This window comes from Lissotriton vulgaris, chromosome 5 (assembly GCF_964263255.1).
Source record: "Lissotriton vulgaris chromosome 5, aLisVul1.2, whole genome shotgun sequence".
Classification (NCBI taxonomy): Eukaryota; Metazoa; Chordata; class Amphibia; order Caudata; family Salamandridae; genus Lissotriton; species Lissotriton vulgaris.
Genome location: NC_141693.1, coordinates 1,048,877,479 through 1,048,894,760, shown reverse-complemented (window position 1 = coordinate 1,048,894,760; position 17,282 = coordinate 1,048,877,479). Strand labels below are relative to the sequence as shown.

Below are 17,282 nucleotides of genomic sequence, written 5' to 3'. Positions count from 1 at the left end.
CGTAAAGGTTTAAACAATAAAGCTCAGGTTTTACAGGTTCAAGCAGTAGACACATCTATAAACTAGCACCAATGGTACACTCTCTGGGTGTATTGGTTTGTATGATGTTTTAAAAGCTTTCTTAATATAAATGATGTAATGTTTCCATTTGTACTATAAAGCCATAAACAGGGTAACGTGCTCCCTGACTCCAAGAAAAGGGCATCAGCAATGTGTTAAAAGTAAGCATTAATTACATTCAAACAGAAAATATTAACACAAGGTGGAAATACAATGTGTCCCCTTACATTAGACTTGCAAAAAACACAGTTGATGGACAGAATGTAGAACAATGTCATACATTCACCCCAGTACAAGGATCTGGGCCTAAATCCATCGTTTTTTTGCACTCCACATCACCCTGGGTTAGACACTGGCTATATGCAAATCAGCTCTGACCCTGTGCCTCATGGGAACAGTCCAGTCCGAACTATGACATTGTTCCACATTCTGTTCATCAACTGTGTTTTTTGCAATTTTCACCCCGAGTGTGCTGGGTATACTCAGACGTGAGTCCCAGGCTCTCCACACCACTGGAGTCAAGCTATCCACGCTGAATGAAGGCTGATAGCCAGAAACCGGTCCTTGGATGCTTGATTCCGGTCTGGGAAAGACATGGCTTGGTAGTTCGGACTGGACTGTTCCCATGGGGCGCAGGGTCAGAGCTGATTTGCATATAGCCAGTGTCTGACCCAGGGTGGTGTGGAGTGCAAAAAAACGATGGATTTAGGCCCAGATCCTTGTACTGGGGTGAATGTATGACATTGTTCCACATTCTGTTCATCAACTGTGTTTTTTGCCCTTATATTAGACTGACATAACATAAATAACAATATTTTGTTCCGAGAGGCCAGATTTTAATTTTAGGTGAAGAAGCCAACAATTCAGACAAAAACTAGCATGTATAAAAAATATAACAAACAGCCTTAATACCAGCTTTTCATTTGTAGTAAATGCATGAGTATGGCTAATACCAGCTAGTCTTTACATCCGGTACTTAGCTGTACTACTGCCCCACATTTACAGAAACTGCTTTACATGCTCATGTATCACAATCACATCCTGATAAGCTAATGATAACCATCAATCTCAGGACTGCTCGCCTTATGTTAAGATGCTCATTAAATGCATCAGTGTCACCTTATGCCAGGGATAGCCATCAGTATGCGTGGATGGCCAACATAATACCTAGAATAATGACAATATGCAAATAGTGGCCACATTGTGCTATGCATCATTATAACAGTAATGCTCAGATTCATACCTAGGATGCCCACAATATCCCGATGAAGGACATCTTATGCCAGATCCTACATAATGGCTGAAATGCCCACAATATTTCAAAACAGCAACCTTATTGCATGACTATCATAAAGCACTGAATGGCCACAAAATGCAAATAATTACTTCAGTATACCAATCTCTACATTATCTTCAAGGCCCTAAGTAAACCAAATAAGGCAACCTTGTGAAAGAGCAACCATCACACACCGAATAGCAATAAAATGCCAAGGATCATAATATTATCAGTGGCATTGTCACCTTTCAGTTTTCCTTTACATGTTTACCTCTCATATTAGATAAACTTCAATTTCTCAGCGTCTCCTTCCCCAGAACTACCACCTCTTACATCTTTGTCTGTTTCACTCTGGCATACTGCTCATCCCCCTTCTTCATATGCTTCTAATCAGTTTGCTATTTCAGCCTTTCTACCATTCCTTTCCATTTACCTACTCATCTCTTCAGTTTCTTTACTCTCACTTTGTCCTTCACCTCTCCTATCCTTTATCAATTCATCCTTTTTACCTATTTGTTTGCCCTTTTGTATACTATGAATTCTATTCCAAGTTCTTTCGGATTTCCTTTTTCTGTATGTTGCTTCAAGTCTTTTCTGCTTTACTCTTTCCTTACCCTTCGCTTTTTTATCCTTTTCTGCTTTACTCTTTCCTTACCCTTCGCTTTTTTATTACTACTAGGTTTTCCTGATTGTTTTTTTTTCATTTCATTTTACATCCACACTTCTTATCTACTCCTTCTATTCCTATCGTTTAAACAATGTTCCTGATATTTCTAAGTTTCTTGCTTCATTTTTCTAAATTCCCTTTTCCCTCTTCTTCCGAATGTTTAAATGTTTGTAACTTTACATTTCATTCTCTTTATTTCTCGCGCCTCCCATTTTATTCATTCTGTTTTTTGGTCTTTTTTCTTCCTTTACTTTCTCTCATCCTTTCTTTACTTTACCTCTCTTTGCATTCTTTTATTCTTCCATTTTTATTTTTTCTTTCTTCACCCAGCCCCTTTTGCCTCTTTCACACCTTTCCTTTTTTTCTCCCTTTTCTATTTCTTTCTTCTCCTCGCTTTCCACTGTCCTCGCTGCCTTTTTCAGTTTTCTTCCTCTTGCTATATATTAGTTATTTCTTCCATTCAATTTCTTTTCCTCTCTGTAGTCGCCCTTTTCTTCTCTTTGTGTTTCTTTCTCACTTTTTTGACGTTCTTTCTTTCCTTCCTACCTTCCTTTTTTTCATTGCCTTCTTACATTCACACTTTTCCCATTCTCTTTTGCTCTTTTTTAACATGGTTTCTCCCACTTGTCAATTCTTCTTTGTCCCTTTACTCTTTTTTCCTACTATTCCATTCTCCTTTCCATTTACTCGTTTTCCTTTTTGCTTGCTTACTTTCTTTCCTTCTTTACCCTCTTATTTTTACTTGTTACCTATTTTATTTCTTTGTTACCTTTGTTCCCTTTTCATCTCTCCTTACCGTCTATCAATTCCTTTGCTCTCAATCATTTTATTTGGATACTGGTACTGTTGTACATGGCAAAAATGGCCATAGGGGGGGGGGGGGGCGTGGCTGACAGCCGAGCAAGATGGGGGGGGGGGGGGGCGTGGCTGACAGCCGAGCAAGATGGCTGCCTAACCGAAGAGCTCCGAGGACGGCGTAGTCCTTTCCAACAATCCGGCCAGAAATCCGACATATGAAGGTGTTCCAGGGGCCTCTGCTGAGGTCTAGGACCAGGCGGCAATGAGCGGTGTAAAGCGGCGGCAGCTTCGACGTCGAGGAACGACAGAAACCGGGCGAACACACGGCGGCCTATGACCTAAACTGAGACCAGGGCCTCGATTAATCCGGGAAGCCCGTGAACGAAAAACGCATCCGATCGGAACGGGACGTGCGGAAAGCAAAGACACCCCGAGAGACCCAGCAGTAAGCCGAGTGGCCGGCGAGGAGGCGGCGGAAGCGACAAAGGGCGCGGAGAGGCCTGCGAACCACACGGCAACCAGGAGCTCGATTAATTGCAGGCAATGAATGTGAGCGGCCGGGAGTGGGTGCGGGCGTAGAACCCTAAAGCAGCTGGAGCAGTATTTTTTACGCTTTGTGGCGCCCATCGGATACCGGCCTTCTCCCCCTCGCCCCCCCGTTGGGTGAGAGCGCTCAGATGCAAAAGCGAGTCCGGGGCCCACGCATGACCCCAGTAGCCCCAACGAATATTAACAGCAAAGCGGGGTAAAACGCCACCAAGAAGGACACAAAAGGTGCAGGCACGGGCTCAAGATTAGAGACAACAAAGACGCAAACCCGGGGATCTGGGGGCCAGGTCGCAGTGGCGCATCCACCCATCCAAGCCTCGCTGGCTGTATACAAAATCGGTGTGGGGCCCCACTTTTGGCGTCTGGAAGGGCCCACATTCCAGGGAGGCAAAAAACACACCACTGTGCGACATCTAGCGTGCTAGCGAAGACACCATGGTGGGAAGAGGCCCACGGAATCAAAGTATGTAGGCCAAGTTGGACACATTTACTTACGGTAAAAGCTCCCTGCCACTACCGGAGGGGCGCGCCTCATCGGGCAAAGGATCAGAGGGCGATGGGGCAAAAAAGATTACATTGGAAGACATTAAGACAGCCCTTTTGAATGTTCAAACCACAGCGGAGACTATATCGACGGATGTCAATCTACTCCGTGCAGACTTCCAGAAAATGGCAGACGGAGTCAAGGAGGTGGTGATAGTCACGAAATCTTTAGGGGTCGGATGCAGGGGAACTACAAACAGCCCTATACAGACTCGAAGCAGAAAACAAGCAACTAGCGGAGAAGCTCGATGATCAGGAGGGGCGCTCACGCAGGAACAACGTCCGCATTCTTGTTATTCCAGAAAGCGAAGGAACTCAAGCTATGGACTATATGTGGAAGAGTTGGTGAAAATGAGACTGCAACCGAAGGGTCTCTCCAGTTTTTTCTCTGTAGAAAGAGCCCATAGGGTCCCAGGCGGTAGGCCTAAACCGGGAGCTCCCCCCAGACCAGTCGCCCCGCCAAATTCGAATCCATAATTAGACTGTTCCCGGATTACACAGTGGCGGTCTCCCGGCGGCGGCGCAGTTTCTTGGAGGTCAAAAAAGTGACCGACACAGGAAGCCAAGAAACACGACGTCCTGATCCGAAATCGATCACCAAGATCGGAGGCAGATGAAGCAGTTCAAGAATAACTGTTTCCACGATCACCTGGGAGGTCGTTTTTCTTCCACAACGAACACGGTCCTGTCGTCTTGGACACTGGACTAAAGCAGGCCCTGGAGGAGAAGAAGGACTGTAGCTTCCTTGGACTCTTTACCCCTGTCAAGCAAGTACAATGGTTGGGATTGGGAAGAAGCGCTCTGCTGAGTTGGGGTAGCGGGTAGTTCTAAGTCCGTTAAGCAGGGAGGCAGGGTGGGTGGGAGGGACAGAGGGGGGAACGTTCAGAATTTTTGTAGTTATGTTCTGATTTGTGATGATCCTGACGGTACAGCAGAGATTCAAATAGTCGGCGGATCTTTAACTGTGAGGGTTAGGCAGCAATTCCCGATGTGTACATATGGCATCCATGACAAGAGGTTCACAACCTGACGATACCCAGACGGTAGTTCAGGACACCCGAGTCACCGCATTAAAGGTAGTAACGTGGAACGTCCGAGGTCTGGGCGATAGATAAAGAGGGGTTTGGTACTACAGGCACTGAAACGCGACTGCCCCATGTTAGCTTTACTGCAGGAGACGCACCTTATGGGGACGGCATGTAAAGCATTGGGACATATGGGGGTATAAAATGGCAGTACATTCTGAGTTCTCGTCGGGATCTAGAGGGACAGGCATACTAGTGAAGAAAAAAACTCTTCCTTTATGGTGCTCCAAACTAAAACAGATGAACAGGGGCGGTTTGCAGCAGTGCAGGGTCAATGGGAAGGCAGACTCCTTAATGTGGTATCAGTTTACATCCCACCAGCGCTACACGCAGTGGCACTTCCAGCACTTAGTGAATTCCTCCTGGCCCTGCCGGAGGGTGACCTTATCATCGGAGGGGACTTCAACGCTATAATGGACCACACCATAGACAAATACCCGCCCAAAACCCCACCACTTGGTACCTCTCGACTCCAGGGTTTCACAGAGGCAATGGGACTCATGGACGTCTGGAGGCACACACACCCCACAACATGCCAATACACATATCACTCAGCCGTGCATAATAGTCTATCCAGGATAGATTATTTTCTGTTGTTAGACACAAACCTACCAAACGTCAAAGAGGTAAACATTAAACCCAGAGGTATCTCTGATCACTCCCCGGTCATAGTGACTTTTTCCTATCATCGAACAGCGAACCGGAGGACTTACCCTATCTACCCCGGGTATCTTCACATTCCCCGCATAAAGAAGGAACTCCGTGCAGCCACAAAGTATTTCTTTGAAGAAAATATAGCATCACTCAGTTAGCCATCAATAGTATGGGAAGCACATAAGACCGTCCTTAGGGGGCAAGCCATAGCTTCTATTACAGGACATAAGCGAAAACAGCAGAGAGAACTCACAGATCTTGAAATAGCACTACAGGCAGCAGACAAGGAACACTCAGCAAATCAGACACCAGACACAGCACACGCCCTACACCTCAGGCAACAACAACATAGAGAGCACCACCGAGGCAAGACAGAGGCAGGTATAGTCACAAAATATACGATGTAGGGGATAAAGCCAGAAAACTATTGGCGTGGCTAGATAAGCGAGTGACTGGCACTAGGGAAATATGGCACATACGAAAGAAGGGGGGCCATCCTACGACGGACCTAGAAGATATAGTGAACACATTGGCTGGTCATTTCCGGGAGGTTTACACACCGACATCTGAGGTAACAGGGGCGGAGATAGTAGAGTTCCTACGACATATAGAAATGCCGACATTAACGCATGAGGCAGCCCAGGACTTAGAGACGGACTTTACGATTTAAGAGTTGCAATTAGCTATTAGGTCAATACAGTCAGGCAAAGCACTGGGACCAAACGGGATCCCGATAGAATGGTACAAACAAATGGCGGGAACCGTGAGCGCGACTTTACTGGCAATGTATAAAGAAAGCTTAGAAAAGGGCGAGCTACCGCCAGACCAGAGAATAGCAACAATAGTAGCAATCCCGAAGCCTGGTAAGCCCCGTCTGACTGTACCTCCTACCGCCCTATATCGCTGCTGAATACAGAAGCAAAGATTTTAGCTAAACTATTGGCTAATAGATTGATGACTCACTTACCCCACTTGATCCACCCAGACCAATCGGGCTTCATGCCTAATAGGAACACAGCACTCAATCTCCGGCGCCTACATGGGGCGCTGGCGAAGGCACCATCACTAGTAGAACCGGCAGTGATAGTATCACTAGATGCAAAGATGGCCTTCGATATGGTAGAGTGGAAATACCTCTTTGCGATCCTGCCCCGTCTGGGATTTGGCACTCTGTTTTGTGCATGGGTAAGGCTCCTATACACGAACCCTTTGGCTCGTGTGGCAGCTAACGGACATATATCAGGTGAGATACAGTTACGGAGAGGGACGCGCCAGGGGTGCCCCCTGTCACCGCTCCTATTCGCGCTGGTCCTGGAGCCCCTGGCGACACTGATCAGAAAAACTCCATTATTGAAAGGGATTCAGTGGAAGGAAGGGTGGGAGGATCGTCTCTCTCTTTATGTAGACGACATACTAGTGTACCTCACAGACCCGAAATGCTCTAAAACAAAACTCCTTACCATATGTGATACTTTCGGGATGATGTTAGGGTACATGATAAATTGGTCTAAATCAGGCCTCTTTATCTTAAAAGAACCAGCGCCACTTCTCCCTCCCGAATGTCTACTGGTAGTTACCAGTGAATCCTTCAAATACCTGGGGATATACATTACTAAAGATCCAGCAGAGTTTTTTTCCAAGAATCTGGCACCCCCTCTGGAGCGCTTACGAAGTGATACATCACACTGGGCATCCCTACGCCTCACGCTGCTGGGTAAGGCGGCGTTATACAAGAGGATAGCCCTACCCCAGTTTCTTTATGCACTAGATAACACATCGTTCCTAGTCCCACCCCGGTATTTTAAACAGATAGCTGCACAGGTCTCTACGCTCTTATGGGGCCACCGTCCTGCACGCATAGCACAAGCAAAACTGCATAAAAGTTGGTATGACGGCGGGATATCATTCCCCGACATACAATCATATTATTGGGCAGCACAGCTTAAGGTCATCAATCAGTGGATTCACGCGCCTCAGGATGACCCAGCTTATAGGGCGGATAGAGCCAAACTGGGCACCAATAACATGCTGGCGGTCTTATACAACAGAGAGCGAACATTGAAACTAGAAGGCCCTACGAGGGATGTATGACGGTACAACGCGTACCGTTACAACGCGTCGCTTTACGACGCAGTTTTAACAACGCAAGTCGTTACAACGACTTGCGTTGGGGGGCGCTGATAGTGATTAGTTTAATTTACTATTCCAACACCAGTCCCCGTGGATAGTAGGGAAGGTGTTGGATAGTAAATTAAACTATCCCCTATCCTAGAGCGCCCTCCAGCAAAAGTCGTTGTAACGACTTTCGTTGTTAAAGCTGCGTCGTAACGGTACCGCTTTGTACCAGTTACGTTGTAAAGGATGTTTCCCCCCTACGAGGCATACGGTGGCATTAAGGCACACAGCACAGGCACGGCTGTGGTGGAGAGCGGTTATCACTAAACTTACTCCGCTTTGGGACACCAAAAAACTAGGACATCTGCGCAACAGCAAAGGATTTGAACAATGGGACAATATAGGCATCTCCACGGTGGGCGATTTGTGGGACAAGGGGACGGTAATACCTTTCACCCAGCTTCAGCTACATTGCAACTTAGGCTCAACTGAGACTTACAGATACACGCAAATAAGGCATGCATTGCTGGCGGTCCTACCGCCAGATACCGAGGTCCCATAGGTGGCCCCGTTGGAAGAAAGACTGCTAAATGATTTTATGCAAAAGCGCGCCACGTCCCTCACGTATAGAAAACTAATCAACAACCTACCAGACCCGACGGTCTCCTTACGGAACAAGTGGGTGGCAGAAGTGGAAGAAGTAGATGACTCAGAGTGGCAGGAGGCCCTGGCGTCACCCAAAGAGGTGGGAATCTCTGCTAGACTTCGGTTAGTGCAGCTTAAAATCTTGCACCGAGTATACTACACTAGGACCACATTACATAAAATACAAAGGGCACAACATCCATATTGCCTGAGAGGATGCGGAGAGGAGGGGTCGTTTATACACACACTGTGGGAATGTGCAGTTATAGCAGAGCATTGGCGAAAGATACTGCGTACAATATCACAGACAATGGGGGTATCACTTTTACCGGAGCCACGTAGGTGCCTACTCAATATATGGGAGCCCAATGACCTCACACGCCACGGACAAACATGGCTCACGTTGGGGCTCATGGTAGCGAAGCGAAATATTGCACAGAAATGGGGTGCAGTGGAAGTACCTTCACTGGCGAGCTGGTGCAGAGACATGGATTTGATTATGGTAACGGAACGGACAGTATATACCAATCGGAAGAGCCCCCGAAAATGGACTAAAATCTGGTCAGCCTGGAATGCATATAGAGGGGACATCTGTGATCCAATAACAGAATCGGACGGAGATAGTTCAGATGATGAGTAGGGAGAGGGTCGGGGGGCCTGGCAGGGACTGTGTTACCGATGGAGAATGTGCAAAAACTATGAATTGCTATCGATTTCATAATGGCAAAGAATTTGAATGTTTGTAAACTACCCAAGCTATGTGTTTCTCTGTATGCTGTCACTATTACTGGTATGTTAAGTAACTACAATAAAAACATTTAATTTTTTTTTTTAAATGGCCATAGGTTACAGGAGGTTGGAGGAATGAACAGATGAGATAAGGGGGGGGGGTATTATATGCAATAGAGATCCTGGTATGATAGATGGGATGTAGTGAGCAGGGGCATTATGGCTATGGCAAAGGTAAGAGCAATGCAGAGCCCTGTGGTTATTGGATAAAAAGGTAGAGACAGCATGCAAGGCGTAAAGAAATGGTGAGCGCCAAGAGAACCAAACAGTGGATTGAGTATTCCATTTATGTGGTTAGTGAGTCAGTTAGATGTGGTGTTGTTATACCCAAGGACTGCAATCTGTAGGGCATGGGATGTGACTTGCGATAGAGTTCTGAAGGTTGGCACAGGACTAGGAGAGAGAGTTTTCAAGGAGTTACATACCCTGGCAGAGAGGAGTGGGGGGAATTTGTCTGGGAAAAGATCTTAGGGGCTTCTCCTACCCTGGAGAGGTCTGTAGAGGCTGAGGTTTATGTAAGAAAATAGAGGCCTTGAAATTAAAAATGCATGTATTGCGAGGTGCCCTAGAAAGTAATCTGTCTGTGTGGCGATTGCCCTGCAATATCACAGAGAAGGTACTGGCACACAAGAAGGTATCTACTGTCCTAAGGCATCAAACTGGAATTTCCCTTGATGTAGTGGGAACTACTTCTTCTGTGCTTTTGCTGCAATGAGGCCTGCTCCCAGAGTAAAGACTCTGCAAAAACAGTGAAGTGCAATATCACTACTGCAACAACAACTCACAGAAGATGTAACCTTAAAATAGGGCAGACAGCCAAACATACAATGAGGGGTGAAAGGAACCTACGGGGATACCTTCGCTGGTTACCTATTTTAAAAATGTAGTAACTTTTCCTTCTCCTGCAAAGGGGAATAGAATAATAACTTCAGCACAATCCAACCACTGGCAGGTAAGTTTAAGAAAAAAGATTCCTAAGGTACAGTTCAGTTGAGTATCATGGGTGAGAGTACAAACAACAATCCGTGCAAAAAGTGGTTACTGATTTCCAACAGCTTCACCAATATCTAAGAGAGGGATGTTGCAAAAAGGGTTGAAGCCATTGCCTTGTCTTCTGGAATGAGCTCAAACACGTCCTGGAAAAACCACATTTCCCTCCCGATATGGAAAATGGATGCATTCTATAGTGCATGTGGAGATTACCTGCTTATTGAGAAGTTCTCTAAATTGCCTTGAGCACAGGAAACCAAGAACTGTCGGGATCTGTAGAAATCCCTTATCCTCTCTGCCTAATAATTCACAGCTGAATATCTAATATATGCAAGGCATGATCTTTAGGCATCTCTGGATTATAAAATAGACCACCAAATGTTTCAAGTAAATTATGTAGAAATCAGAAACCAGTTCAAGAAAAAAAAGAAATAACTATCTCATTTCAATGAAAAATGAATAGGTTTGTTCAGAAGTGAATGGTATCTTTGAAGCTACTTTCGTAGATCATGTCAACTCTGTGCAAGAGGGATCCTGGAAGTTTCAGTAAGGAGACCTCAAGCTCCAAAAAGTGACTGGGGAGATCTGTTGAAAATATACAACATTTTCAGACACTCTAGAAAGCATTGGTGCAGTGGGACCTTAAAGTAAAAACTCTTTTTCAGGATACTTTCTACACTCCGAACCACAATGAAGACCACATTTCACTAGGCTTAACAAGTATAGTGAAACAAACTCTTCGATGAGAGAGTGGGTTGTGCGTGGGTAAAATGCATCAAAGACAAAAGCTCATCCACTTCTTCAAGTAAGGTTTGGTGGACTGAGGTTTGGCTCCCATATAATTTGCATCAATCTCAAGCTTCAGTGGCCTGTACTCGGAAGACACGCTACCAAGCTGAGAAAGCTCAAGTTGTGAGAGAATCTTTTGCTTTTCCTATTGAACAATGGGGCATCTCAGCAAGGATGTCTGATGGATGGGTGATGTGAGAAAAAATCTCAACAAGTACAGATATACTTCCACCAAAAATAAACTGTCCAGATTCTGGTACTTTATAATTTCACTTTACTCAAATGGAAACTGCCATAGTAGACACCACTATCAAAATTACTGTGCTGGCCTGGGCAAGGAGGCATTGGCCACAAATCTCAGTAGTAGCCGATGTTTCAGCAGTTTCACATATAAATGACTCCGGCAGCATGCATTGAACAACTGCTGCGTACAATTTCACTTGCCGCAGTATTCATTACTTCATCAAATGACAGAGTATTACCTGAAGGTGATTTCTTATTTGGAAAGATTATCTTCTGATGGGCACCAATAAAGTTCAGCCAAATTGTCCCCAGTGAACCCTTTTTCTCACAAGCAGGCAGCATAACTTGAGGATGAGGATCTATGAAGTCATAGTCTCTGTCCTTTTCTAAAGCTGGCTCAATATCCCTTCTGGCCTAAAACATCTCCATCTGATCATTATCTCAGGAACAAACCACTTGGTTCTGAAATCTCCCCCTTCCCCCTGCCCATTTTGGACTTGTCTGATAGTGCTAGATAGGTCGGTCAGCTGTGAAGCATTCCATGGCACACTCCCAAGAACACTGCCGAGTGGTCCCTCTAAGCAAAGACGCAACATGAAAAAGTGAGGGTGGGTGGATGGCACAACAGGTTACTACCCGAGAGAGGTGGGGATGCATATAAAGTGAGATACATGGGCATGTCCTCTGTCTTCTTTAAGTGGGGAGAATCTCTCCTATGTCTAGTTTCGACTGGGCAAAAAGGCTTTGTGGTCTTAGAATGCTGTGTAGGGAACAGCTTCGAATGTATCTTTCTGCTGACTGTGGGTCTCATTTTAAAAAAGTGTGCAGAAGCAAAAATGTCATGGTAAGGAGGAAGGCAGTATAGACACTTGCAGCATCCGCCTTGAACTTTTATCGCACCTGTCATCTCGACATCTTATTACAGTAACTAAATGAGTCCTTTTTTACCCCGTGGGAGGCAAAGGCCAATGTTAACTGAAGAGATAGACACAAGGTCTAGCATAGGTGTGACGTCCTGGGGAAACCATCAATGGAGAAAGAAGTCACGCCTTGGGAATGTATAAACAGTGTGAGAAAACATCAAAGGTGATCCTTGTTTGCGCTCTGTTGGGTCCGTTAAAAAAACGGATCCAAAATGGTTGGAAAAGAAGAAATTACTTATGTACAATGCTGGTTCATCAACTCCATTAACAAACTCATGAACACAGATTATATCCCGTGAAAAGAGGGATTGAAGAAAACATTAAGCAAGAAGAACAACTATTACAAAAACAAGCATTTGCAATGCAATAGATCTCGCATTAGGAAAGTGTGAGCTATTGGTATTGTAAATGACAATTTTTTTTAAATATGTGTTGGCTTTGAAAATATATAAATTAATAGCATTGTTATTCACAAAGCAATAGCTTACACTTTCCTAATGCGAGTCCTATTGGCTATGGCAATGCTTGTTGGTAGCAAGCAAGGACAGTGCTGTTGTGGTGCTGAGTGATGATGTGGTTGGGCTGAGTGATGAGGTGGTGTCCCTGAGTGATGTGGTGGTGTCCCTGAGTGATGTGGTGGTGTCCCTGAGTGATGTGGTGGTGTCCCTGAGTGATGTGGTGGTGTCCCTGAGTGATGTGGTGGTGTCCCCGAGTGATGTGGTGGTGTCCCCGAGTGATGTGGTGGTGTCCCCGAGTGATGTGGTGGTGTCCCCGAGTGATGTGGTGGTGTCCCCGAGTGATGTGGTGGTGTCCCCGAGTGATGTGGTGGTGTCCCCGAGTGTTGTGGTGGTGTCCCCGAGTGTTGTGGTGGTGTCCCCGAGTGATGTGGTGGTGTCCCCTAGTGTTGTGGAGGTGTCCCCGAGTGTTGTGGTGGTGTCCCCGAGTGTTGTGGTTGTGTCCCCGAGTGATGTGGTGGTGCCCCCGAGCGATGTGGTGTTGTTCCTGGGCGATGAGGTGGTGTCCCTGGGCGATGTGGTGGTGCCCCTGGGCGATGTGGTGGTGCCCCTGAGCGATGTGGTGGTGCCCCTGAGTGATGTGGTGGTGCCCCTGAGTGATGTGGTGGTGCCCCTGAGTGATGTGGTGGTGCCCCTGAGTGATGTGGTGGTGCCCCTGAGTGATGTGGTGGTGCCCCTGAGTGATGTGGTGGTGCCCCTGAGGGATGTGGTGGTGTCCCTGAGGGATGTGGTGGTGTCCCTGAGGGATGTGGTGGTGTTCCTGAGGGATGTGGTGGTGTTCCTGACGGATGTGGTGGTGTTCCTGACGGATGTGGTGGTGTTCCTGACGGATGTGGTGGTGTTCCTGAGGGATGTGGTGTGTGAGGGTGAGGGGTGTGAGGTTATGAGGGTGAGTGAGGGCGTGCGAGGTTGGGTGAGGGTGTGAGTGTGAGTGTGACGGGGGTGAAGGTGATGGGGGTGTGGGTGTGTGAGGGTTAGGGTGAGGAGGTGTGAGGATGAGGGTCCGAAGTAAATGGTGGCAGGGCAGACATCATAAGACAGAGAGAAAAGACTGCGTGGTGACTGCGTTGGTCAGTTTCAGGATCAGGAGGGGCAGAGTCAGCACAGTCTACGAGGGATCAACATGCCTAGAGGCAAAGCATAGCGAATGTAGCATGGCAGCTAGCAAGTCGAGTGTTTTCAAGCCGAGTGTCCCTAGAGAGATGGCCACACAGCAACAGCATTTGAGGAGCAATACAGCAACAGCATTTGAGGAGCAAGGCTACTGTAAACAAGCACGGTAGGCTTTCACTTTCGTCCAGAAACAAGCTCTCAGCATTGCTGTGGTGGGAGAGGGGGGGGGGGAGCGGCAGCCTTTGAAGTCTGATGCCGAGGCACAGACAAATGGTGGTGTGTAATGTGGCTGGTGATGGTGTGCACGCGCATAGATCACATGAACTGTACGCGATCCGCAGCCGTTTTGGTACACTTTTCATTTCCGCTTACTATAATCTCGCCGGAGCAATGCGCAAGCACATTGGCTCAGGTGAGACCTAATGAGTATGACTATCTAAAGTCAAATTATATCTTTCATTTTTTAACAACACCAATTTTCAATTATAAGCTAACACAAACAGAGCTTTTAAACTCCAATTATCAAGGCTGCATCTTGTCAACAAAACAAGATGGAAAGAGAATTGGCTAATAGGTAGTAGTCGGAGTGTGTAGTTAAAACTCAGGACTATGCCTTTTTCATTCCAGGCTGTTCCCTTCTCTCCCAGGCAGCTCACCATAACCAGATAGGTAATTGTAGCACAAGTGTAAAAATCAGCTTTAAGAGCTGAACAAGTACCAGATATGAGAAAAGGTTTGGATAGTGACAACCATCAGTAAACAAATTGCAGAATAAAATACAGTCTTCCGATTGCCAGGGGAACAAAAGAAGACTTGGTTGTGTGACCAAATCTATCTCCAGAATTTGCAGCACAGAGAGGAGTTAAATCTAATGATGCACTGTTGGAAATACTGAGTATTAGGAGCAACAAAGAGGGCCAAACCATGCTCAGAAAAGCTGTTTAAGTAGGAGATAATGGTCATCTTAATTGCATCGCTGATTACTACTCAAAGAAAGACCAATAATATTCAGTGATCTGCTCAACAGATGAAAGATAACCTGCAACTTACCTGTGTAAACACATAATAGCCAGGTCCCAATCAGAGGGGCAAAGGTCTGGCCTGGTTTAGTTACCAACGCAACCATTCCAAATAACAGAGCAGAGGCAGCTTGCTTCCTGCGATTCAACACAAAATCTTCATCAACAAGGTCAGTTATGACAAGGTTCAGAAGCTTGCATGTCCCCTCTGTGAACACTCGGTTACTGTGTTGGTAAAAAACAAATAAAGGAGTGTTAAGTGACAAAATGAAGAGTTCTTAATTCAATGCCAACACTCTTACTTATCAAACATCCTGGTTTTATACAACATGCACAATGGATGAGGACTGGCTATTGACACAGCAAGTTACTCAGTACAATTGCATATGTTCTTTTAGTTTGTAGGATCCAATGATCATGGAATACAATGACAACATGAAGTCTGCTTCAGAGAAGTACCAGTACAGCACACATGCAGTCTATTTCTAGGCATATCTAGGTAACAGAAAATGCACATCATCGACAAATGCAGTTAAATATTATGTACTATATTTAAGTCAGTACATTTGTGAAATGGGGGCAGACTTGGGTTGAGGCAAACAGGATTCAGAGAAGAAATAGGCATTCAGAGAACAACGTTAGCAAAAAGTGGATACCAACAAGGAGATCTCAAAATTGGTATGGAATACCATGGCATGCTTGGATTCTGGAGGAATGAACCATGACCTCTTATGTGAAGGTCTTTTCTGGCATGTAAAAACTCTGTGCAAGACAAACGATAACCATACTCAGAAAGCGTAGTTATAGTAACCTCAGCTTATTGAACTCTCATTACAAATAGTTTGGAGCTAATGGACTTTAATATGATTACCATTATTAATATAGAAGTTGAAATTCCTTTTTAAGCAAAGTTATACAATATTTCTTCAGAAGTGCTTGTAGTATATAGGGACAAGAAGATAACTATCCTTCTCAAATGGCATTTTTCTTTAAAAAAAAAAAAAGTGTGTATATTGAACAATCTCATCCTTCAGCAGCACTGACTAAGCACTATGCTAATCCCCTTTATTCATCATGACAGGCCAGGTGCTCAAAGGAATAGACTGCACAAACAATTCAGAATTTTCAGCTAACAGTAAAATCAGTGGCTCACTCTGGGAATCTACACATTTTGACATCGCTATGAGGGTGAAGTACTGTAATAATAAAGTTGAATGAGGCAAGCGGAATGTTTTTGGCAAGTTAAAGCTACTGCAAAAAAAAATATTGCAAACGAATCACAAATATTTCTTAAGGCTCCTCCAAAGCTGCGGAAACACAAACGCACATTAAAAGATTCCGGGGACATGGTACTAGTGGTAGTGGTTTGCCACCAATTATAGAAATGCACCAATTTTAGACAGTATAAGTTATGCCTGACTTCATGATAGTTCGGTCATAAGAGTAAGAGAACTGTTCTCGTCAGAGTTCGCGGTGGAGAGTGGAACCAGGCAGGGGTGTCCGCTGTCACCCCTCATATTCGCCTTAGTGGTCGAACCCCTAGCAATCCGCCTGCGACGAGAGGGCGAGGAATGGGGATTTCCCCTGGCAGGCACGAGGCACTGTGTGTCCTTATACGCGGACGACCTCTTAATATATGTTCGGGACGCCACCAGCGACCTGACATGTATCTGGAGAGCACTGGAGGACTTCGCGGACATCTCGGGCCTCAAGGTCAACTGGGAGAAATCCTCGCTGTACCCGCTAAGCCCCCGTCTGGCCCATTCAAGGCCCGAATAGGCACCCAATCGCTGGCGTGGAATGCGGAGGTCCCCGTTATCAGGGGATGCGCTTATATCACACCCCAGAAGGTCTCTACGAGGGAAACCATCGTAACACCCTGACAGGGCTACGATCAGCAGTGGGCTTTCGGAAAACGCTACCTTTGGCACCCATAGGTCGAGTGGCCCTGGCAAAAATGATAATGGTCCCCAGACTACTGTATCATTTCGTTAACCTCCCAATGATTCCGCCACAATCGTTTTTTAGAGAGCTGGACAGTCTCCTCACGGAGCTGGTGTTGGGCGGGGACGACGACGAGTCGCGTTGTCAACACTTTACCTGCCTTCAACGGAGGGAGGATTGGGAGCGCCGGCTTTTGAAGCATACTTCTTAGTGGCTCAGCTCCAATGGCTGTCATATTGGACAGCGGGGCGACACATAGGAGAAACCATTACTAAAGACTGCCACAACCAGCAATCCACAGAATGCTGTTACCAGGTACTAAACCCATACGTACTCGGCCACTGCAGCTGTCCATAGCCCGCACCTGTATAATGCGTATCCACCGCATGTCCAAAACACGACCGCCATACTCACTCTTGCTCCCACTGGTGTGCTTCCCACGAGGGGACACGTACTACACGCAGGGAACGCTTCAGACCTGGACAGATTTGGCAGTCACAGAGGTAGAACCGCTCTTCGAAGAGGGGCAGCTGAAGACATACGACCAGATGATGGAGCAGTATGA

At 46.0% G+C, this 17,282-nt stretch overlaps 1 protein-coding gene across 2 annotated transcripts in view; it reads right to left on the bottom strand.

Moving 5' to 3' along the window:
- Nucleotides 1-17,282, bottom strand: part of SLC68A1 (solute carrier family 68 member 1) — a 183,234-nt gene that overhangs the window by 8,512 nt on the left and 157,440 nt on the right. For both annotated transcript variants that reach the window (XM_086922687.1, XM_086922688.1), the window contains one exon: nucleotides 14,805-14,998. In XM_086922687.1, the coding sequence (XP_086778813.1) occupies nucleotides 14,805-14,998 (194 nt within the window). The remainder of the gene's footprint in view (nucleotides 1-14,804; nucleotides 14,999-17,282) is intronic.